Below are 24,343 nucleotides of genomic sequence, written 5' to 3'. Positions count from 1 at the left end.
ATTATTTTTACGTGGAACATAATGACGCACTCCCCATTTTACGTTTGCATTTTTATCAGTTTTTACAAAAGTAAACACACGACCTATGTCATGTCTCCTTCCTACAAATAATTTTCCATTGAATAAATTAAATAATTTTTTTTTTTTATGTTTTCTTACCTTTAAATTCATTTATCATCAACACGATAATTATTATAAACAATAGTTTATTTATCTAAAAAAAAATAAACAAAAATTAATAAATTTCTTTACAGAATTTATAAAATATACTCACGTAGTTCATAATTTATTTGATATTTAAAACAAACTGACTCGCGTCGAGCTGAGTAATTTAATGACCGGTCTAAATTTTTAGTTAACAAAAACACTTTCTAATTTTTTGTCAAATCAATTTCTCTGTAAAAAAAAAATAGAAACTTGACTTTTATTTCAGAGCATAAAAAAGTAGTCAATGTATATAATATCTATATATATATATATTTATATTCCATTTTATTAAACTATGCACGCAGCATATGCCCACATATTCATTCATAATCCACATTAAAACTATAAATATTTATTATTAATTATTATTAATATTATTATTAATATAATAATTATTTATTTTAGTAATTAATAATTAATTATTATCATTATCCATCTCTGCCATGTACTTTATACATAAAAAGATCTAGTAAAAAATGAATGAAAAAAATAATAAAATAAATAAAATGGACGTGGAGATTACACACGTTTTTTATAAACGAGAGATGTAATATTCTTAGACTTTTCTTTTGTTTATAAAAATTGACGCTTATTTTATAATTAGATACATTAATTGTTATTATTATTATGCTGTTTTTTTTTTTTTATTGTAATTGGTTTAATTATTCATTATCGCTGACATCTTCGTCAGTCGTGTACTCGGAATGTTCATCGCCGACGTCAACTTCTTCAGCAGTTTCTTCGTCGGAAATGTCCCACTGCGGATGTTGTGTCGGTACTGCTGGCGCTTCTTTGACATCCAGCTGAAAAATGTCAAAAAATTTTTATTAAAAAAATCAATTCCTGGATAACAATAATAAAAAAAAATAAATTACCTTGATATCTTGGGTCTGGTAGAATCCTAAGTAAGAATCACTTCTCAAACAAACTGAGAAGGTGTAAACTCTGGGCCAACTGGGAGCCGTGAATCTTAATTGTACCTCCTCCTTGTCCACCAGCGAGGTAATATGAACCGGCGTGGTAATTAAAGTATGCGACTTACGATCGCAAATATAAACCCACCAGTACTCCTGCTTAACATCAGGAAAGAGCGGACAGTGGACTTCATGGGACAAATTACTCCTTCCCTCCAGCACTTTTTCCCTCTTGTTCATCCTCTGCTGGAATTTTTCCCACTCATCGTCATCCTCATCTTCAAAGGACTCTTTCTTTTCTTCAGCCTTTGACTCCGTTTCCTCTTCGCTCTTTTCACTCTCAGCTTCACTCTCACTTCCATTGGACTCTCTGCCCAATTTATCACTCTCATTCTTATCACTCTTCTCAACTTTGTCTTTCTCCTGATTAGTTTTTTCACTCTCCGAAGCTTCTTTTGAGTTCGGTGACTTTTCAGACTTGACCGGCTGTTTTGTTGTCGGAGTTTTCTTAGTGACTCGCTGCTGTTTTTTATTGCGCGTCTTCTTGGTGCCTTTCTTCTGCTTACGCCAGAGAGCCGACTTCGCTGACGAAGGTTCTGCTTCCTCATTATTGCTGTCCTTGTCCTCGTCATCTTCGACCGTTTTTTCTTTCACTGACTCGTCGCCAAATAAATGACGCATGTCTTTGCGATACAGAGTTACCGTTACCGTAACTACAGCTTCCGCTGTGTAAACCGTTGGATTATCGTCGTCAATAACTGGAAAAAATTATAAAAACTCATTAGTAAAAATTAAATTAAACTCAAAATTAAATTTATAAATTAATTTACCTTCTGACTGAACTTTAAAATCAACATAAGGCATGTTTCCAAGTACTCTCATAACATCTTCGTACTGTTCATCAGTCAAATTACGTAAAATTTGTCTCCTCTCATCACCTTTTAATTGTGCTAGCTGCTGGAGTGTCTTAATTTTGCGTTTTTTACCCGAAAAATGTTTCAAATGTTCCTCTTCAATGTGCGGTAATTGTAAAAGCGGGTTAGTAAATTCCCAAAATCCTTGAACTATCATCGGACTTAATTTCATACAATTCTCGATGGTCTCGATCGTCGGTAGACACGCGACTAAAATTAAATAAATTTATTAATTGACTTTAAATAAAAAATTTCGATTTATTGAATTTTTTAGAAACTTACTGCGACCACTGTAAGCCAGAAATATTAATTGATTGACACACATGATCATTTCTTGAATTAAATAAGGACATTTTTTAATAATATATTGACGGTCTTGTTCCAGTGTCTCCGGATTTAATGGAATACGCGATAAATGAGCGTAAATAATAGCTCGCGCTTTCAGAGAATAATTACGACACAGTGGAAATTCTTTATTTTTCTCTCCTAAATTTTGAATTTTCTTCATCAGCTAAAAAAAATAATTAATTAATTAACCAATTAACTAATAATTAATGAATTTATTAAATTACTTACTGAAGGTACTTCTTCGTTATCAGACTGCCGTATAACTATTTCCGGATTAGAATCTTTTGAAAACTCACTAGAAGCGCCGAGAATCATAATAACTCGTTTCAAAGTTGTCAGCCGTTGGGAATTGAAGAACGCATAGTAAATTTTAGTTGTCTCGAGTAAAATTTGGTCACCGGTGTACCGGATACTCTTGTACCACCACATGCCGACAACTGTAGGCAACGCGACCATGAAAACCATCGCATAGAGACCCAGTACCCACACCGAATTTTTTTTCTCGACGATCCACGAGGGCAGAGCGATTCCGAAGCTCATAGCACCAGGTCCATCTGGATTCCCGTATTTTTCCCAGTTTTTACGAGCCTCTTCATCAGTCAGCGCTTGGTAAGCTGTTTTAATTAAGCCAAAAAGTTTTAATACAATCACTTAATTTATTCAATAATAATAATTTAAAATAATGACCTTTTGTTAGCTTCATAAATGCTTTTTCATCTCCAGTTTCTTTGTCAGGGTGAAGTATCAACGATAATTTACGATACGCCCTTTTTATTTCTCTTTCAGATGCGCCCTATTAATTAATTAATTTTAATTATCAAGATTTATAATTAAATAAAATTATTTAAATTACCGATGAGACTCCAAGAATTTCATAAGGATCAAAATTAGCCATTTCAGCATCATACTGTGAAACTTTGTAAGCTAAAAATACTAGTGCGACCCAACATAAAATAATAAAAATTTTTCTGTAAATAAAAAAAGTTAATGAATTATTTAGTTTAATTATAAATTAAAATATTTATAATAAAATTTACAGTAAACGCGCTCTGGTTGCCTTCCATAAGTCATTTGATGACAATATTTCTTTTTTCTTTTTACACCTAGGACAATGACATTCTCTTGACAATTGCTCAGCATCTAAAAACAACAAACGGTACTTTATATATTTTAAATATTATTTTTACCGTTCAGCGTCACGAGTAATTTAATTTATCGTACTCGTGGATCTTGATAATAATAATAATTATAATTAATTGTAATTATATTTGTTTTAAAACCAAGTAATGACATAAAATAAATAGAGTAAAAAACTAACCTGGTTTAGGGCAGCGTGGCCAGAGGTAATAAGTTCCTGGCACGAGAATAAGGGCGAGGAATGATAATAAAAAATAGAAAAATGTTCCGCCACTTTCGTCATATTGAAATTTTTGGCCGCCCATTGTTACTTTATTTTATTTCCTTATTTATTATAAATAATTTTACTGACAATTTAGCACGTAAGTACATCAGTGCACAGTAGACAGTCCAGTTAAATTTATCAACAATGATTATGTCCTTGCTGATGATCCTGCAGTTTGAAAATAAATTTAAAATTTTTAATAATAATAATAAATATAAAAAATATTTAAATTCAGGTTACGTTACTTAGACTTGAAATTTTATATACACATTAGACACTTGGGCATCAAGATTGCCAACTCAGCACCAACTCCAGCACCAGCACCAGCTACCAGGACTTTAGCATTTGGAGTTCAATTCTACAAATCTACACATGCCACATATTTGTGTATGTGCTTTTTTTTTAACTTTTACGCGCGGAACTGTCAGTCAGTGACACCTGTCACTGGAATTTTAAATTACGTAAAATAACATCTGGATCCCTGGATGATAAAATTGTTTTTTATTTTTTAATTCTGAATGATGGTGAAAGTGAACACTTTAAAGACTTTGACACGTTCAGACTCGTTCGGAAATTTAAAATAAAAACATGTGCTCTGTGACAATATTGCGGAAAATATCGTACTATTTATCAAAGTAATCATTTTGATTAGTGGTCAAGGTATCAGAGGAAGAAATTTTTCATTTTACTGATAAGCGGAGACAATTTTATTTATAAAAGGTATGTATGACATTTTTTTTTGCTCGGTTAATTTATAACCTCAATGCCGCTTGCATATTTAGTCGCAATTTTGAATATCGATGATAAAATAAATTTTTCAGATGTCTGTGGTGTCATCAAGATCGACAGCAACGACCATATCATCAATTTTGAAAGGAAAAACTGCTAGCTCCAACGTCACCAGTAATAGAAATCGTGTAAATTTTCAGCTGCCCAAGAATTTAAAAAATATTCTTCTAAATTATCAGTCTCCTATCGAGAGAAAGTCTTATGAAAATCTTATCGGCACTTTGAGGGATGCAAATATCAAGGTATAGGATTTTACCACTTGATGAATTGATGATTGGGTTTGAATTTCGGTGCTAATTCAGAAATTTTGCAGGACAATGAGTTTGTGGAGCTGCTCCAGGAAGTAAGACCTTGTATATCACTGCTGGGAAATGATCACACATTTTTGGTGAACGCTTTGGTTAAAATAAACTGGACAGATCGCGGTGAGGAAGCTACTGATGCTTACAAGGCTTTTCTAGAAGATTTGGTTTGCGTTCATTCTTATCACTGTAAGCTGGTTATTGACCAGCTGATCTGTTTGTTCAAAGTCAGTGATGAAGACAAGGAATGGGAGGACGGTAAACCTAGAGAGCAAGACATCATTAAGCTGAATCATGTCCACAATGTAATTTTTAAATTTTTGAAAATTGTCCCCATGTGAGTTTCTTCATAACTAAGCCAGAATTTTTATTCAAATGTTAAAATATAAAAGTATGAGCGTTATATTTGTTTTTTCATTGTTTTAGGTCAAGCACAATATTGGTACAGTCTTTAAGGACACTGTATCCTTATTATAAAAAATCAGCACACTCACATCAAGTATATTTGTATTTTTCATTACAAATAATGGAATACGCGCCGCAACTGAGATCTGAAATAATCTCAACAATAATCGAAAAGTAATAAAATAATCATATCATATCGCGCGCCAAATGCCAAAAGGGCGTATTACAGCAGTTAGATAGGGTTCCATGCCAAAAGGGCGTATAAAAAAATTTTTTTTTGCCATTCTTTTTAGAATCGCTCGAAACGTAAAGATCTTCAGAAAAAAAAAAATTTGACTTACTAACGCCAAAAGGGCGTATCTTAAGATGTACGCCCTTTTGGCTTTAGGAAATTGTCGGTCTAAAGCCAAAAGGGCGTATAAAAAAAAATCAGGATTTTTAAAAATTTCGGAAAACAGTCTTCAAAATTGTCCGGAGAAGGTTTTTATGAAAAAAATTTTTGAAAAAGTTAACATTTTCGATGGTAATAACTTTAATTTTTCATCATCTTGGACAGTCTAATGTAATTAAAATAATCATCAACTTTAATTTTTAATCAACTAGGAAATTCCCAAATAATTAATGATTATAAGCTAGAGATAATAAAGTTCAATATTCGTTCTTATATTCAACGCCATGCGGATCGTATGGTGGAAAGCTAGTGTTTGAGACATACGCCCTTTTGAATTTGAAAATTTTTTTTTCATTTTTAGACTTAGAACATGTCTACAAAACGATTGACACAAAAAAAAAATTGTACGCCCTTTTGAAGGGGCAGAGGCAGCCGATCGGTTCATGTGTGGCTCGGGCGATCATCAAAGTTAAGCAGCACCGAGCGTGGTTACTGTTTGGCTGGGTGACCGCTTAGCCATGCATTGAGCTTGATCGGACGTCTCTGTGCGCTAGGCGCGGACTGAAGAGCCAGTGATCGGTAAAATGGAAATTTTATCGATCACTGGAACTTCACCTGCTCCGAAAAATGACAGCTGTACTGGCAAAAGGTTTTCTCTGTGGTTTCCCTTTGCCGCTATACTCCCACGGCAAAAAGGTGGGGTATAGGGCATCACGTAATGATGCAGTACAGAAGCACAAGTCGGTCCACAGCCGCATGAAAAAGAGGAGGGAATAGAAAAAGGTAGCGATTGCGATTAAAGGCAAGAAGTGTAAAAGGCATAAATATGCTATACACTGTTAACAATAATAAAAAAAAAATATTGTACGCCCTTTTGGTTCTTTAAAGCCAAAAGGGCGTATAATTTTTATACGCTCTTTTGGCATTTGGCACGCGATATCATATATTTATGTATTATATTTAAATAACTAATTACTTATATTTGATTACAGATTAACAATCCTGGATGTCAATGTACCGCGAACGGAAATTGAAAATTACCGCGAGAAAGACGAGGACGAAGAAGTATTTAAAATAGACTCGGTCCAAGAAACCGACAAAGCTGACTCGGATCACCCGCTGGCGCACACTCTGGATATATGCATGGACATACTTATGACTTATATATACGAGTACTGTCATCCGGACGACGAATTGGACCAGGATAATCTTAAAAAAATTTACTTTGAGCTTCTACAGCCGTTTGAAAAAGTTGTTTTGCACACCCACGCCTCCCATCACGTGCAATTCATCATGTTCTACATCTGCAGCTTCAAAACAGCCGTCGCGGAAGCTTTTCTCAATTGGCTCTGGCAGAAAGTATCCAATCCAAATGTTGCGCCCATCATTCGTCAGTCCGCGGTTTCTTATATCGCGAGTTTACTAGCACGTGGAAATTTTATTCCTATCACGTAAGTTCATTTTTTTTAAATAATTTTTTTAATGAAATTATTCATATATAAATAATTGCTTTTTTTATTTTTAATAGTTTAATAACTGGACTGTTACAAGACATGACTAATTGGATTCACAGCTACATCGCAGCCCAAGATAGTCTCGAAAGTGCAAACAGTGACGTCAGAGCACACACGGTTTTTTATTCAGTATGTCAAGCTGTTTTTTACATCGTAGGGTTTAGAAGTCGAGAGCTTGTGTCCACAAGAAAAAGTAAGTTCTTAAAAAAAAAAAAAAAATTAGTGAAAATAAATGACAATATTTATTTTTATTTTCTAGATCTACTATTTCTCCAGGGATTAAATTTCACAAAAATAATTTCCTGTCGTTTGAATCCACTGCGTGTGTGTCTTCCGGTAGTAGTTCAGCATTTCGCAGCAGTAACACGAACATACCAATTGGCCTACTGTTACTCAATAATGGAACACAACTCCCGAAGTAATTTACCTGTACTACAGACAACAAACAGATTTGTAAAATGGCTCGATACATTTTTCCCATTCGATCCTTATGTTTTAATCCGAAGCTCACAAAAAATAGACCCGATTTATCTGCACTATCAAGGCTCCAGCGTCGACTTGAACCCCTCGCTGTCAACGACCGACAGTAATGACCAAGAGAATGACGAAGACGACGACTTTATGGACGTTTCGTATCCCCAAGACTCACTCAATTATCACCGGGACAAGTTTTCTTACAGTTCATCTCCAGGATTTATACACGCGTAAGTTCGTTTTTAATTGATAGGTCATTTTAATTTATTAAGTCATTAAAGACTCGTGCAATCAATTACTGCCTTTGATGACTTACCGCTTATTTTATAATGAAATCGTTAATTATTATAAAAATTAATTTTATTTAAATAAAAATTAAATGTACAAAAATGTGTGGAATGTGAGTTGTTTGTATGATTTATAAATAATTATTAGTTTTAATTAATATCTAAAACTATAGTTAGGGCCTTTTTTTTTTTTTAAATAATTAATTTAATTACGATGAATCTAAATAAACCGGTAGGTCTTGTTGTTGTTTCAATAGAGTACCTAGTGCTATTTCTAAATTTTCTGGTAAGTGATCCAGTAACATTCGCGGCATTACTGAAAGTTCCATAAAGTCTTCAGCCTGCGCCCATCGCATTTGATACTGCTGGTCTTTTTTTGATTTTTTATCACTGAAACAACATTCGATTTTTTGGTTAATTTATATTTAAATAATAATTATTATTATTAAGTAATTGCAATTATACCTAGTATCTTCTTGTGAAGATTTAAGACGCGCAATATGAAGAATACGACCAGCATTGTATAATCTTACTTTAGAATATCTTCTCCTTGTGACATCACGTTCTAAGATCATTGTTTCCTGAAAAAGAAAAAAAAATACTAATAATTAATGATATTTTTAAAAATAAAATTTGTTAATTTATTCTACAAAGTATTCAAATAAAGCCGCGAGATCAAAGTAATTTATATTTTTTAATTAAATCCTTGCTCTTGTAAGTAAATTTTTTTGAATATCAAAGCGCGCGTTTTTCATGCCCGCGAGATTTAAAAAAACAAAAATAAATTACCGATTGACGTACACCAGAAGTTTCACCAGCAAGTAGCGGTAACTGTCCAGGTATTGAATTTATTGTATTACCACTTCTCCAAGTTCTGTGTAAATCTCTGTCTGGTACTCCAAATAATGCGTATCCAAATCCATTCAACACAACTCGGTACTAAAAAGAGTCATTTTTAAATCTTATCTCCGGGTTTATTATGAAAAATATTATACTGTACTTACTTTGGGTAACCTGCAAGCCTGCAGAGTGATCAGCAAAGATGTTCTGAAGTTTTCCATGCTGTCGACACTCAGTCGCATCACTAGATCATCGCCTAACCCGACCGACAGCACGAAATCTTCAGTCGCTCGAGCGGCTTCTCTGCTCAGCAATCCGGCTGCAGTTTAAAAATTTAAATTAACTTTTACCGCCTTTTTTATTATTGCGTGAAATGGGCCGTAAAAAATTAGCTTATTAACTTCCTTACGAGCCATTTTGATTAATAATTAATTATAATTTACATAACCTGGAGTTGCAAAAGCGTAAACTTTTAAATCGGGGTAACGTGGACGTATAAGTAATGCCAGAAGAACAGCAAGGCCGGCACCGAGACTGTGACCTATTTAAAAATAAAAAAAAATATTTATTCAAAGACCTCATTCATTTTGTATATAGATATTTATTTTGTAATAATTCATCAAGAATTACAACACAAGATAAAATTGATTACCTGTTACAGTCAATCCGTAATTGGGGTATGTCGCAAATGCTTTCTCGAGTATTTTATGCTGGTCCAGTTGTTTCAGAAGCATTTTTGCGCCAATAATCATTCCTCGGTGTGCCTAAAAAATTTATTTACTTTTACTTTGTTCATTTTTACATTAAATTTATAAAAAAAAAAAAATAAAAAATAAAAAGTTACCATACTACCGGGCGGTAAACCCTCAGGTTCAAATGAATCAGACGCGGCAGCAATGTCAGTAATAAGATCTCTCAATGACAATGAACCTCTGATTACTATCACGATACTTGCGGTTTTGTGATCAGCGACGACACAAAATGGAATCTGAAAAATAATAATAATAATGATAATAATTTTATGGTAAATTATTATGATTAAGGGAAGGAAAAAAATAAAAAATAAAAAGATAACGTACTTCGCACAGATGATTGCGAAAAGATGCGAAAAGAATGTCATCTTGAGACAATTGTGAAAGATATTTAACGCCAGCGAGACTACAGAGACAGCAATTGTCCTCAAGAACAATTGGCTGGTGTCTTGTTGAGCAACCGCAGCAACTCATGTGAGGAATCAATTTGCAACAACCTGTACACGCGTTTTGATACAATACAAATAGCCATCCGTACGATGCTATCGATAGTTTCATGTAATGATGAGCCCATTCTAGTGACATCCATGCTGGCGTGTTTGTAAATATTATCCGTGAATCTACAAATTATTATTATTATCATTATCATTATTATTAAGCAATAATTGATTAATTGATAAAAAATTACCAATTGTATACTCGGGACGATCGAGAATTTTCAAGCGACGTAACTCGAGTGTTTCACGTTTCTGACGTATTCGCAATAAAATGCATCCGGCGACAACATCTGATGGGACTAAATCGGTGCCTCTGAATAGCGCACTCAGTAGTCCTGGAAAAAAGTTCAAGATTTTTTTTTTTATCAACTGAAATAACACCGGCACACAAAAAAAAATAAGTTCTCTGTACTTTTGACGGGACCGATTTATTCCCATGTATATTGACCAGCTGAATCCGAATCCGAGGTCCGTTTAACCCGTACACCCTCAGATTTTTAGAAAACTTTAAAAAACCTCAAAAATACACAAAAATCGATCGTTTTTTAAATTTATAAATTTTTTTAACCCTAACTAAGCATGATTTTTATGTATTTCGGTCCTCCACATACTAACCTGAAGTTTATTTAAAACATTAGCCATTTAAAGTCTGAGTAAATTCCAAAAAACCCCAAAAAATTGCAAAAAAGCAAAAAAATTCTTAGTATTGTGATGAAAAAAATTTTATAGGGCTAAATAAATAATTATTTTCATGTATGTTTATCTGTCACATATAATTCTCGAACATCCATGGCTCAGACATCTCTAAAATTTTAAATAAATGGCAAAAATTCCCAAAAAATCGAAAAAAATAAAATTTGGTATAACAAAAATCATTTTTTAAATCGAAATAAATAAAAGAAATCATATTGTTCGATCTGTGATATATATATAAAAAATATTTTGGCCTAAAACACAAAAAAATTTTAATATGCTTCAAAAAATTTTTTCCATCACAACACTAAGAATTTTTTTGCTTTTTTGCAATTTTTTGGAATTTACTCAAACTTTAAATGGCTAATGTTTTAAATAAACTTCAGGTTAGTATGTGGAGGACCGAAATACATAAAAATCATGCTTAGTTAGGGTTAAAAAAATTTATAAATTTAAAAAACGATCGATTTTTGTGTATTTTTGAGGTTTTTTAAAGTTTTCTAAAAATCTGAGGGTGTACGGGTTAAACGGACCTCGGATTCGGATTCAGCTGGTCAAAATACATGGGAATAAATCGGTCCCGTCAAAAGTACAGAGAACTTATTTTTTTTTGTGTGCCGGTGTTATAATTAATGAAAAATAAAATAAACAATTAAACGAAATAGAGTAAATTAGTCGAATGCTAGATGGATCAGGACTGTCGGACTAGAGAGAGCATCATGTACCTATGTCTCACCAGCAACATGTTGGAATGTCTCGGTGGCACTCTCGTCTCGGTGCATCCACCATAAGAATTTGAACCGGCGAAGCCAGATGCGCGACACCTTGCCGTGCTCGACCGAGTCCTCGATAACTTTGTCAGAGTAGGTGAGAGACCCGAGGGGATCGAAGACAAGAGCGAGACCGAGCAACGCCAACCCGATGAGCACCCAGTCAAAGAACACAAGGGCTTCGATCACTGTTATTGTGTAATGCTCGTCTGTGCACTGGACGTGGTCACTTAGTACCCAAAGGGATCCCAGTATATTCCAGGCAATTTCTGGAACCAGCAGCAGGACCCTATATTCAATTATTTTAATTATTTAATTAATTTAAATTATCAAAAATTTTTCCGATACTCCATTGATCGGCTTGTAGATAAAATTTAAAAAATTTACTTGACTGTCAAAAGCGGCTCAACAAATCTCCGTGCATAAGTATCAGTAATAGACCCTCGTGCGCTGTGATTGACCATAATAAAAACAAGAATGGTAACAACACCAAGTATAACTAATTCACCGCCAAAAAAAACACGTACAAGTTGACCACCGACTTTGCACTGCCAAGTTTCTCCATAATATCTCAAGCATGCAATTCCTATCAACACAAACCTGGAAATCAAAACGAGGAAATGAAAATTTTCTTATTAATTTTAAAATTAATTCTTGAAACTTAAATTACGCAAGTGATTAGCAGTTAAATAATAAGAGTAAATAAATACCAAACAACACGAATGAAAATTTCAAAAAGACCTGGATAGACGAGATCATCAGTCGCTGCGAGCCATTTACGACCGAACAGATGCAATGCAGGCATTTTTCTTTAAATAAAAGTCAAAAAATAATATCAAATATTCAATTTTACCCAGTAATTATTATTATTATTTATAATAATTGTAAATATTATGCAATGTACTGATCGTGATTACATTCTCTTCATCAGTCACGGTTCGAATGAAAACTACTGAATTCGCAGCATGCACACATATAATGAGATTGTTTATTTTTTGTTCTTTTTCTATTAAATTTATGCTGATAAAAAGGTGTTGCACGTATTATGTGTTAGTCATTTTTTTTTCACTTAATTACAATAATTAGATTTTAAAATTGTATATTCATTAAGTTCCGTTTAATTTACGTAAGCATTTTTTCGAGCGTTGACGTGGTAACTGTCAGAAGAAGATCAAGTTGTTGTTTGTATGAATTTATTTAATCGGTGTGTGATTTACGATGACTGAGGTGTCAATCGATGATTGAAAAAAGTAATTATTGTTTGCTGATATGATATTGATGACAGGCAGTTTTTAGTTCCGAGTAAAAAAATTATTTGCGTATTTGTTTATGATGAATTATATTTTTTATGGGATTGTCAGTGTCACGGATAATAAGCAGACGCACTAGAGGATAATTGTTGTTTTTTTTATTTATTTAATTGCGATGTTTTATCACGCAAGTGTGTAAAGTTAATTTGATTGGTTGTCTATGAGATGTTATAAATATTTAATTTTTTTTTATAATGATAAATAAATAAATAAATAAATAACTTGTCCAAGTAAACAAAGAAAAAATTTATTGTTTATGTTATAAATTAAAATTTATTTATTACAAAATATAAAAAGAATGTGACCGAATTCTTAATAAAAAAAAGTCATAACTTGAATTATTTTTCTAAAGACTTTTTTTACCGAGTGAAATAAAAATTGTAAATTCTACGGTCAGCTTAAAAAAATTTCACCAAGTAGACAATAAAGAGGACAAGTATTTTTTTATTTTTTTTCCTATTTTTTGTGTAATCACGCGGTCGTATCTATGTAAAAGAGTAGGTAAAGTACACAGTTTCCACGTCACTGTTATAGAGAAAGTTGTGAGAGAGAGAAAGTCCTCAGTCTCCATCATCGCACTCAGTATCTTTTTCATTATAATTTATTCAAGTAACAGTAATAACAATTGCATAATACTTAAAAATATATACATTTACAATAAATCTGTTCTATTATTCCCATAATAATTAAAATTACTTGTAATAAAAAATAATAAATAAAATCTTATGATAAACGAAATTTTGTAATAAAATTTTTTTTCTTCATTACTTTTTATTTTAAGTACTCAGGTAAAAAAAAAAAAAATCTACTTACGGGCTAATATATTTTTAGTAAAAAAAAAATATTCACGTTCGACTAACAAAAGTTGTTTCTCTTGACTCGTCTCTCGAGTCACTACTTCAGCTTATTCATCACTCGCGCGTGTAATTGGATATGAAGCTCCTCTACTTGGTGTGTATATACAGTAGTATTATATACCAGCCGCGGTGTGGTATGCTACACGGTGTAGTGTAGAGTGTCGAGTATATAGAACCGCGCAAGGCGTTATCGCGCGAAAGGAAGGACGAGGAGAGTGCCGTCAACGTCAACGTCGCCGTCGCCGTCACCGTTACCGATCCCGATTAAAACCTCTGGTGTGTGTACGCAGCGTATACTGTGTAAGGTGTGTAAGGTGTATGGGGTACCACAGATCTTTGAAAGAGCGGTACGAGAAAAGCCTCTGAAGAAACCGACAGGAAAATTTAAAAAAATTTTATAACGTTATAGATTTAAATCTGTGTGGGGTGTGAGAGTGTACAGGTGGTATGGATGTATTGAACCTAATGTAAATAACTGATACCTTGGAAAATATATATATAAAAGTTAATGTATAATACTGCGGTTATTCGAATCCTAAGACCGCGTCCGTTACGCGCAGCCGGTTTTTCATCGCTATCACTAGGCGTGATAATCACAGGAAATTCCACGGCTTATATATTTTTTTTTTTGCGTTGTCTATTCTGGGAAAACGTTTTTTTTAAAAATTAATTATCTCAAAATTTGGAGTATTTTTTTTTTACTCCAAATTGTGAAAAGAAATAATTGAGGAAAGCCGATTTGCGAGGAAAAACTAAAACGCAGTTGAATGTTACATAGTTAATAATTATCACAAAATAAATATAATAAATCACATTAGCACAAGTGTTGAGTAGAGAAGAGAGTTTTGGACACAAAGTTTTAAGTGAATGGCGATATAAAAATTTAAAGAGAATCTCAGACGTTAGTTATAATGTTACAAAGTTAAAACCTCGTCAGCAAATGTATTAAGCTATGCCTTAAATATATATGTATATAACTAAGTATATAAAAGCAGTGGGTTGCATTCGTCGCGACCAACTTGCAGAGTTGTTCACCTTGCTCCGCAATACCCTCTACTCACAACTGATCCCTTCTTTCATACTCCATCCTCTATCCTCCATCCTCACACACTTTTCGATGCACTTTCCCCAAACCCGCCTTTATGTCTTAACAACATATATAAACAATAATAATAATAAATTTGCACATTATTCTCACAAGTCTTGTATTTATTTATTTATAAGCCTTTTGTTAATTGTGAAATAAATTTTTTTACCTCAAAGATCTTGAACTTTGCCCGATATTTTGCAAATGACTCATCCTTTCATCGTCTACTCCAGACATTTGTGTTTTTTAATTTTATAAATATCGTTTTTTTATCAACTTATTATTTATTCAGCTATTAATTAAAACGTCAAATTAATTTACAACATGTATGTATTGATGTTTGTATAAATAAATATATAAATGTCGGATGAGTGTCTGGATGATGAGATGGGAGTTGAATAAAAAAGTTTCTTTGAATTTGATGTTTCTTAAAGTTTTATGTAAAGTAAATAAAAAAAAATTGTTTTTGTATTTTTTTAAGCGTATGAAGCTTGAAATCATTCAATTGATTTTTTAACATATTTTTATTTTAAAATATTCAAATAATGTTATGTGGAAAATTGATGCACAGGAAAGTTATGGAGTAAGTTGAGGATAAGGATAAGGATAAGGATACGAAGGTGGTGGATCTGAAGGAGGAGATAAAAACAAAATATTAAAACAAGTTTTAAAATTTAAAGGTATTAGTCTTTAGTGGAGATAAGAACCTGCTGAGAATACCGATATACCTACGGAGAAGTTGTTGTAGCTCAGCTAAAAGACATTGTACCAGTTGTTGTGTGTTACTTGGTCAGCGGTTATATTTTATAGAGTTGAGTGTAAGAGAGAGTGGCGAGATGACGCCACGTCCACTAAGTCAATTGAGATTTCATTTAAAAGTTTTACTTGATATATATTAGATCTAACAGATTTTTTTTTTTAAATCTTGTCAGAGATAAATTGTGGAAATTTATTTTTCATTGGTTTAGATGACAAAAAAAATTTCAATAAATTTTGTCCTTTTTGATGGAAAAAATTTGATTTAAAGTTGGTCTGAGTTTTTGCTAATAAAAGTAATTTTTTGAATCATTAGGATGGGAGAAAGAATTAGCGGAAAAAGTTTAGCTAAATAATGACAAGAGTAGGAATAGTTTATAAAGCATAGAAAGGTAAAGTGTCCATTTAGTTAAGAGAGGTAAGAGACGACTTAAGTATAAATGCACATGTTTAGTGTGAGTTTAAAGGGGGTTGTTGTGTTGTGGTGTTGGTTATTCAAAAGTATTAGTGAGCAGAGGCTCGCTTAGTACTAGAACACCAGTACAGCTAAGACGCGTAATGACGCCCTGAATCAATATGTGAGCCACTGAGATATGCATACGAACTAAGACAACCAAGAAAGTCCGTGGTGGTGCGTCCGCGTCTGAATGCCAAGACAGCTCTGCTTCTCCACACTGTTCCACACTCCTCGGGTGTAAGGCGTAGACTCAGCTTCTACCCACTACCCAGCTCTCACTAGAGCAAGAGCAACAGCAAGAGCGAGCAGAGCAAGAGCAAAAGCAAGAGAAAGAGAAAGAACAAGAACAAGAACAAGAACAAGATGAAGATAGGTAGAGTAGGGTGGCCACCTTCTGGGGAGAAATTAAAGACGAGGCAGGCACAAAAATAACGACCCGCGAGCGTACTCAGTCTTTCTCTTCACCCCTCCTTCATTCCATCCCTTCATCACTCCTTTTTTTGACTCTTCCTCTTCTTCTTCTTCCACCTTCTTCTTCTTTTGGCTTTACTCCTTACTTGTTATTCTTCTTTTATCCAGTTCTCCTTTTCCCAGCATTTTCTTTCCTCGACGGAGAAATGAAGCGACCAAGGGTGAGTAAAACAGGCGGTTGGGAGGTAAGACGTTGCCTGCGAGATGAGACGAGCAACCAAGTAGACGGGGGTGGTTGCTTTGCTTTTACTTATACTGCTTCTTTTTTTACTTTATATATACATATACATACACAAACACATATATGTATATATATTTATATATATTGCTGCTGCTGTGTAGTGGTAAGAGAAGAGGTATAATCTCCTACACGCCATAAAACCCGCGGGCATAAAAAAATAAAAGAACCGTAGGGCGAATCGGATTTCGTGGCACTCTCTACCCTTTTTTTATACATATGTATATATATGCACAAATCCTTTATGCGTATCTGTGTCATTTTGTAATTAATCGTCCATTGATTTTACATATTTTAATTTATACACAATACATATACATATATTATATATTTATGTGTGTAAGTAGGGGTTGATTTTTAGTACAACATGCATGCACGCAACCCTGTCCCAGTCTTGGAGTCTCAGTGACTACTGACTTTATATACCAGACTACAGTAGACTCGAAGCTCAGAGACCAGCAGACTCGTACGATAGACTATTTTATGATAATATCATTGTCGAAACTCGATACCACAAGATATACCCGATTGTCTTGCAAGGAAATTTGCATTTACATGCACTGAGATTGTCGAGGCCTATCATCTACTATCGTTCTTATTTCTAACATTCTATTGACAATAATCGTATACATCTAAAAATTTTTGAATTATTTTTTTTGCCAAATGTCTGTTTTATTTTTAGAACTTAAACTCTTGATAATTTCTAATAAAAGAATAATTTTAGAATTATTATTTCTTGCAACATATAATTTATTTTATTAAAAATATTAACCCCTATAATTATTTTAAGTAAACCTAAAATGTAAATAGAATTACTAGGTGTCAATATTAATAATAAATGACTATTTTAAAAATCACTTAAGTTAACCTCACGCAATAATTAGATTTACATGAAACCCTCAGGCACACACGAACGACATATGTATATACGTCGTGTTAATTAATCTCTCCCCCAAAACTAAAAAATCGATTGGCTGTTTTGTTGTTCATGTCTTGGTGTCGTTTATTTATACATATATATATAAATATTTAGCTGTGTTGTAACGGACGAGTTGTATAAGTAAGAGTGCGTGGTATAAAGCACCGACTTAAGACAGAAAGAGAAAATAGTAGATAAAAAAGGAGGCCAAGTTTGAGAGAAAGACCCGCGTGAGGGTGGACTTTGTTGGGGCTGCGGAGGGCTGAGTGCCACCCACTCCACCCGCAACGCGAGAGGGTGGAGGTTCTCATTAAGCACCCACCGCCACACGCCGGGGTTCAAATAAGAAGAATAAGAGTAAGTAAAAGAAGAAATAAGAACAAGAAGAAGAATAAGAATAAGAATAAGAAGAAGCCCAAGTTTCATCGGCGGTGAGGTGGCAAGGGATCCAGTCCTCAGAGGATATACGAGAGTAGAAGAGAGAGTATACTATAGGAGAGCGACTATGAGAGCGTGAGTGAGCAAGAGTGTAGAATTATCAGGATCTTGCGGAGGGTATGACCGGGGTACGTGGCAATATGGCCGCCGCTGATGAGTGATGCTCGTAACCCTTACTGCTGTCTTCTTCATCTTTTCTGGCACCCTCCCACCTCCTTATCACTCTGCTTAGCAGGCTTGCCTCTGGCCACCCCCGACGGATCACCGCTACTCGTTCGAGCTACTTCTTACGGGATCTGCTCTTATACACGCACCCCTCTGAATTATTCACGCGCGCCTTCCAGCATTTTTCCACAATCCCCGACACTCACACATTTACTAACACACCGATACCTATATCTCCACCGCCGACATCTTTACCACCCTCATACTCGAGGTATTATTTTGATTTTTAACCAGTGCTCTTACCTCTCACAAATTTTTTCCCATCATATCTTACATACATTTTTTCTATCATTTTTATTTACAGTCCTAAAATAACGAGCGCTGTATATAAGTTAATTATTGTCCTGGATACAAGGTCCGGCTTATACCTGCCGGTCCATGTCAACGAGTTTAATTTTATTATTATTATTATTATTATTTTCTCCACTTGCTGCAGAGCCACTACGCTTTTATATAGATGTATATATTATTTGAATTGTATTTGGTTGGAAGATATAGCTGTAAGACGGTCATCGGGAGGTGGTGGGAGTGTGAACAGAAGCAGTGGCAGAGGCAGAGGCAGCGGGGAATGTAAATTAGAAACTGGGCAAGGAATGGAACCGAATAGAATATATGTAGAGAGAAGTAGGAGGAGAAATAAGTAAAGGAGGAATGGAATGGAATGGAATGGAGGGTGAAGACGGTAAGGTGACTTGAGGGGCTGAAGGAGCTTATGTAACTTGCCTGTTGTTTGTGTCTTTATGTATGCGTGTAGTCCGCTTTATCTTTACTCGTCTACCTAGCTATAGATATATATATATATATATATATATATATATATATGCATGTTATGTATGTGTGTGTAATGGTCGCGGGCCGGCTTTGTCTTTGTCCTGGCACACAAAGTTGCCTGTTTAGTTTCAATGTGTAGTTAATATATATAAAGTATATATTATATATATAGTGTTATTATGTGTGTTGTGTTGCATATACGCGGCAACGTTGCGTGTCACGCGGCCGGTGTCCGCGCCATCACATAAATACATACACGATTGGGAGCGGCAGTGAGTGTGCATGTATCGATTGCCGGCCACCCCTTCTACTAAGTAAAGAGCCAAGTCTTACGTCTCATCCCTCTTACTCTGCTCTTGCTCTTATGTCCTAGTCTTGAGCGTCCTCTCCTCAGCTCCTTAGACCCGTAGCCTCTAGCTCGCAGTAATTATTGTGCCCGGTGGTCTCGAGACTACTCATGTGTGTATCGTGTCGGTGGGGCTCAGAACCCACACCACACCAGAAGACCCTAAATACCAAAAGTAATGAGAGTAACAAGGATATAGATTGAGGATAAAGCGAGAGAGTTATTGAGAGATAGGAGCAACATTAAGACCCGGTCCGCCCGGGAGGGTGTTTCCCTCTGATAGTTAGTCAGCTTCCGTAGGACTGTCATTTAACGGGTGTCGGGCCAACACTTGGCTACATTACTTTTATTTAAACATTATATTTTGTTTTATTAAATCAAAGCGAATCATCTTCTGGGTTTATAACTTTTGATGACCTCTCACTGTTTGAAGAAAATCTAAAGCGGAAACCACCCGAACCTGGACTTGAGCTTTTGCAAGAGATGACGGATGGGAGGGATGTTGAGGGTTCAAGACTATCGTACATATGTACATACACACAAACATACATATACTCTATATGTATGAAGACTCTTACTCTTGGTGGGTCTTGAGTTCTCTCTGTAGTCCAGAATACTCACCCCAATGAAGCTAAAAGGACGTAGGACGTAGTCCAGCCAGCAACCACAAGTCAACTTTGTCTTTCTCTCTCCCTTTCTCACTCTAGGCCCTGGACTTGGTCGAGGTGGTGTGGGAGGTTGTCTCTCCGCAGGCAATCAACCCTTCGTCTTACTGCATTACTGACCGTCTTGCGTACTCCTTGTGCTCCTTGTACACATCTACGGCAACATCTACAACAGAGAGTTTAGTTTAGGTCTAGTGTTATGTGTATAGATGCTAGCTGACTTTATACTATAGCATAAAAGTGCTTCACGGCAATGGCCCCAAGCTCAAATCGATTACCTACCTACCAAGATAATTAATTACCAAAGGACCTCAAATACAAACTTGTTGAGTCTTTCAGTTTTATTTTAACGATATCTATATATATTATTCCAGACTTAAAATATCCACAAATTCATTGAATTGATAAGAAAAAATTTTGGTTAAATAAAATACTAGTGGGTATATTTGCTTGGATTGGAATTTAAAATTTTTTTTTTGGTCAAGAAACATCAAAGGATTAGCAAAGACGAGTAAAGATGTTTAGTTTGTAGATTTATCGAAATTCTCGAGTGTTAGCAGGCATCAAAGGTGATAATCTTGGCTTCCTATCTTTCCGCAAGTCTTTAAACTCGGAATAAAAACCTTTAGAATGATAAGTAAAGACTTTTGGTAAAAGAATCTCGTTCAATTGAGTTGTGTAAAACGATAGGTCAATATTATCACCACTATCTCTAATGCAAATTGCTTAGTATTTATTTTTATCCAGTTTTTTTTTTTTTTAAATAAAAATTTTATAATTAATTAAAAAATAATTTTTAGCTTAAAACTTAGGTAGAGTTAATTAATTAAAAAAATTTTTAATTATTGAATTTAATTAATAAATATTGAACTTTTTTTTTACCAGTAAATTCACGACGTATGTATATTTAAATATAAATCCAGCGTTACGTGAAAAAAGTATTGTGTCGAAAGTCTAACAATTGTATATAACGATGTATATAAATTCTGGGGATATGATAACGAGGTACAAGCGAAATGCGTGGTTTCAACGTTGCCAAACTATTTGCCTCATGAATATCAACATCCAACATTAACAAAAATAAACTTTTTTTTCAATGTGTTACAAGTAAATATATGGTAACTCGATAACGAACGTAAATATATAATGAATAAAAAAAAATATATATAAATAAAAGTTTGAAAATATAAACATATTTATTAATTAAAAATCATATTGATAATTGGCGCGTGGCCATAGTAATTAACTTAATTATTAAAAGTTTTTTTTTCTAGAATAGACTCGAGTAATCTGTTTTCTGTCTTTGTTTTTTATTAGAGTACTAGAGTGGAAGCAGGACCGAAGAGCAGAGACTGGATGTCGAAGAGAGACGAGAGAAGAATGAGAACCGATGAGGGAGAAGTGAAAAGAGATAGAAAATAAAATAAAAAAAGAGGAAATTGAGTGGGAGAGAAACGTGGCCAGAACCATGACCACCGCAATCTCGTTGGTCAGTTCTCACTTTTATTTTTATTTACTTTTTTTAAGCTTAAGCTTTTTTATTGCCAGTTTCTCACACCCGATTTCTTTGCATATTACAGGTTGTAATTACGGTTAATGTGGACGAACAAACCTGTTTGGGTACAAATGTGTGAGGAGATTGAGATAAATGAGATGGTGATGCACTGGAGGATGAGGATCAAGAAGATGATGATGAAGAATAAGAATAAGAATAAGAAGGAGAAGAAGAAGAGGAGAAGAAGAAGAAGTTGAACTTTGAGAAACTCGTGACCAAGAGGAGGATCAAACGGAGGGCTATAAAATCAACCAACCCTTTTCAACTCAAAAGTTGTAATCATACTTTCCTAAGCTTTGATTACACCCATTTATTTATTTTCTATAATTATTTTTACTATTAATTGGTTATCAAATTATAAATTTAATTTTATTTGTTGATACTCACATATATTGTTGTCATTATTTATATTATTGATTTGGTTTTTATTTATTAATAGATTTGAATTCATTACCGCGCTTTTGAATTCGACCGGCAGATGGCGCGCGAACTCACTCGTCCGCTGAGCGAGCGTCGGGAATGTTGTGCTGAAGTAATTAATAATTATTTAATTGGTTTTAGTTGTTTGTTATTTATTTCTTTGGGATAATGTTATATTTTATAGTGTAATAGGTGTGTAGAAGTGATTGTCATGACTTTTAAAGTGCACTGTCATTTAAATTCGCGATACGTTAAACCAGTGTCGAGTAATTTTATAAATTAAATACTTTTAAATTTATTCAAGTGAATTTGTGGTTTTTTCTATTAAAAGACATTGAGTTTATTCTTTTCTATGTTTCGAGTCCAAGATTTTTAATTATTTATGTAAACTCGGGTTATTTTGACCGTTGGGATTTGAAAATGCGCAAGTACGAATGAAGCTATCGCGTATGCGCATTCAAATAATTTATTTCCCTCGCAATTATGGCGGCTAATTATTGCTGCCGGTAAAGGTTGTAATTAAGACGTTATTTCAGTGCAATCACTAATTGGCTAAGTGTCTTTACATTGTAAATAAATCACGTTTGTGATTAATCACATGATAAAATAATAATTTTCTTTTATTAACAAGTGTCATTTGTGAAAATAATTAATTCGAGTCAGTGATATGTTTTTTAATCAATTTAGTGCCAGTGTCTTTGTTCCTGAGAATTCACAACAACTAAAATCGGTAAGTCTTACTTCTAAGTCTTATTAATGGTTATTTCAATATTTTAAATATCAAAAATGCGTACTAGTATTTTATTTAGCTGAAAAAAAATATTTCAGAACAGTTATAACAAAATAATAAAAATATTATGATCCTGAAGTTAGTATACTGAGAAAAAAAATTTATTCTGATAACTAAATTTTAGAGAATGAGTTATTAATAATAATTGAATATTATTTTAATACGACAGAACATTAATTCTACAATTAAATAACGGAAATATTAATATTTAAAAATTAAGTCATATGTTATATCTTTCTGCCTTTTAACAGCTGCAAGCTCGTCCCGTGAATGCTTCAAGTTTGGAATATGAAACTTCTGAAATAAGTTTCTTACCAGGGACACTACAAGTGATGTGCGCGATCTAGTGGCGAGCATCGAACTACACCCGTTGCTGTTGGCTAACATAGTGACAACTGCCTTTCCTGATGGTAAATATTTATTAGGTTCAAATATATATTTATTAACTTATTCGAACAAATATACATATTTATTCTAAATGAATATATTTTTTTATGTCTAAGTGATATTTATTATAGTTAATATAATGAAACTTTGCTTTAATATTTGTGGGTTTGTTGGCACTATTAAATAATTTAGTTGTCTATCAGATAAATATTTTCTTAACTTTACCAAATGATTTTATTATCTTAGAGAGAGAAATATTAACGTCAACCAAATAGAGTCTATTAAATCATGTGTTAAAAATGACAAAATAGATTATTTTGACGTAATCAAATTTACTTGTCCCAAATAAATTTTAGTTTAACAGAATTTAACAAAACCGATTTAATTGTCCGAAGAGAAATTTTTTCTCAGTGTAGACAATCAATAATTGTTAGATTTTTTTTACAACAAATCAATTACAAAAAAAAAATACTATAAATATGCACATGTAGAAAATTAAAAAAGCTCTAGGTGTAATTTTTCAAAAATAATTTATCGTTTTTTAAAAAAAACCAGAAATTATAAGACGTTCGCCAACTTTAGTAAAAATATTTAAAAAATTAAAATTTTTGACGAAATAAAAAAATAGACAGACTAAAAGGGAATCTGCGTAAGATGTAAGCTGAGAAAAAAAATTTAAGAAATGAGGGGTAGGAAGAAAATTAAGCACAGCCCGGTAATTTGAGGTATTGATTTTTATAGTCTTGGCAGGCATATATTACAAGTCCTTTCCCTTTTCTTTATATCCATACATTTTTCTCCTCTTAAATTTTTTTGTTCTCTTTCCTCAGCAACCCTCATCGCCCTCTTGTTACCCACCCGAACTTTTTCCATTCGCTTAATTTAATCATTAATCATACATGTTATTAATTACCTCATACATAACTATTTTATTTGAATAATGATAATGAGACACAATAGAGTCTAGACCAAATCACTTGAACCCGATAACCATCAGCAGCAAGTCAATAATAAACTAAATAAATAAAAATAGACAAGAGTAATGATGACTCTTGACACGATTATTATTTAAAATAATTTCAAGCCTCCATAATATATCCAGTATATCATTGAATATATAATATATCGGTGTAAAGGTGACGATTCGGAAGA

The 24,343-nt window shown here is 33.6% G+C and overlaps 4 protein-coding genes across 6 annotated transcripts in view; 2 read left to right on the top strand and 2 right to left on the bottom strand.

Annotated features, from left to right (window-relative positions):
• Positions 1 to 840: 840 nt before the first annotated feature.
• LOC130665682 (translocation protein SEC63 homolog) lies at positions 841 to 4,185 on the bottom strand. 2 transcript variants are annotated; one of them, XM_057466171.1, is made up of 10 exons: positions 4,031 to 4,185; positions 3,702 to 3,953; positions 3,421 to 3,523; positions 3,237 to 3,351; positions 3,071 to 3,176; positions 2,612 to 2,997; positions 2,318 to 2,546; positions 1,952 to 2,245; positions 1,083 to 1,879; positions 841 to 1,010 (listed from the first exon to the last, which is right to left on the bottom strand). In XM_057466171.1, exons 2-10 carry the CDS (start codon positions 3,823 to 3,825, stop codon positions 870 to 872), a joined length of 2,295 nt encoding a protein of 764 aa, XP_057322154.1. In that variant the 5' UTR covers positions 3,826 to 3,953; positions 4,031 to 4,185; the 3' UTR covers positions 841 to 869. The 2 variants fall into 2 exon arrangements, with proteins under 2 accessions (XP_057322154.1, XP_057322155.1); XM_057466172.1 differs by having other exon boundaries at positions 4,026 to 4,131.
• A 111-nt stretch (positions 4,186 to 4,296) lies between these two features.
• LOC130665687 (RNA polymerase I-specific transcription initiation factor RRN3) lies at positions 4,297 to 7,894 on the top strand. The gene is made up of 7 exons (XM_057466181.1): positions 4,297 to 4,505; positions 4,607 to 4,816; positions 4,888 to 5,213; positions 5,303 to 5,455; positions 6,665 to 7,123; positions 7,201 to 7,379; positions 7,446 to 7,894. Exons 2-7 carry the CDS (start codon positions 4,607 to 4,609, stop codon positions 7,892 to 7,894), a joined length of 1,776 nt encoding a protein of 591 aa, XP_057322164.1. The 5' UTR covers positions 4,297 to 4,505.
• A 262-nt stretch (positions 7,895 to 8,156) lies between these two features.
• LOC130665683 (diacylglycerol lipase-beta-like) lies at positions 8,157 to 14,376 on the bottom strand. Of its 2 annotated transcripts, none has more exons than XM_057466174.1 (13): positions 13,623 to 14,376; positions 12,210 to 12,308; positions 11,887 to 12,099; positions 11,466 to 11,788; positions 10,228 to 10,371; positions 9,867 to 10,159; positions 9,632 to 9,775; positions 9,440 to 9,551; positions 9,236 to 9,328; positions 8,952 to 9,106; positions 8,737 to 8,886; positions 8,413 to 8,528; positions 8,157 to 8,337 (listed from the first exon to the last, which is right to left on the bottom strand). In XM_057466174.1, the coding sequence occupies exons 2-13, from the start codon at positions 12,302 to 12,304 to the stop codon at positions 8,157 to 8,159; spliced, it is 2,019 nt and encodes a 672-aa protein (XP_057322157.1). In that variant the 5' UTR covers positions 12,305 to 12,308; positions 13,623 to 14,376. The 2 variants fall into 2 exon arrangements, with proteins under 2 accessions (XP_057322157.1, XP_057322156.1); XM_057466173.1 differs by lacking the exon at positions 13,623 to 14,376 and adding an exon at positions 12,417 to 12,442.
• A 9,456-nt stretch (positions 14,377 to 23,832) lies between these two features.
• The window catches only part of LOC130664398 (protein jim lovell), a 64,704-nt gene continuing 64,193 nt past the window's right edge, over positions 23,833 to 24,343 (top strand). Inside the window, exon 1 of the mRNA XM_057464228.1 lies at positions 23,833 to 23,916. The gene's annotated coding sequence lies outside the window, so the exon portion shown is untranslated. The remainder of the gene's footprint in view (positions 23,917 to 24,343) is intronic.

Source organism: Microplitis mediator, chromosome 3 (genome assembly GCF_029852145.1).
Source record: "Microplitis mediator isolate UGA2020A chromosome 3, iyMicMedi2.1, whole genome shotgun sequence".
In the NCBI taxonomy this organism is placed as follows: Eukaryota; Metazoa; Arthropoda; class Insecta; order Hymenoptera; family Braconidae; genus Microplitis; species Microplitis mediator.
Note: the sequence above shows the minus strand (reverse complement) of the source record. Positions and strands in the feature narration are given on the sequence as shown.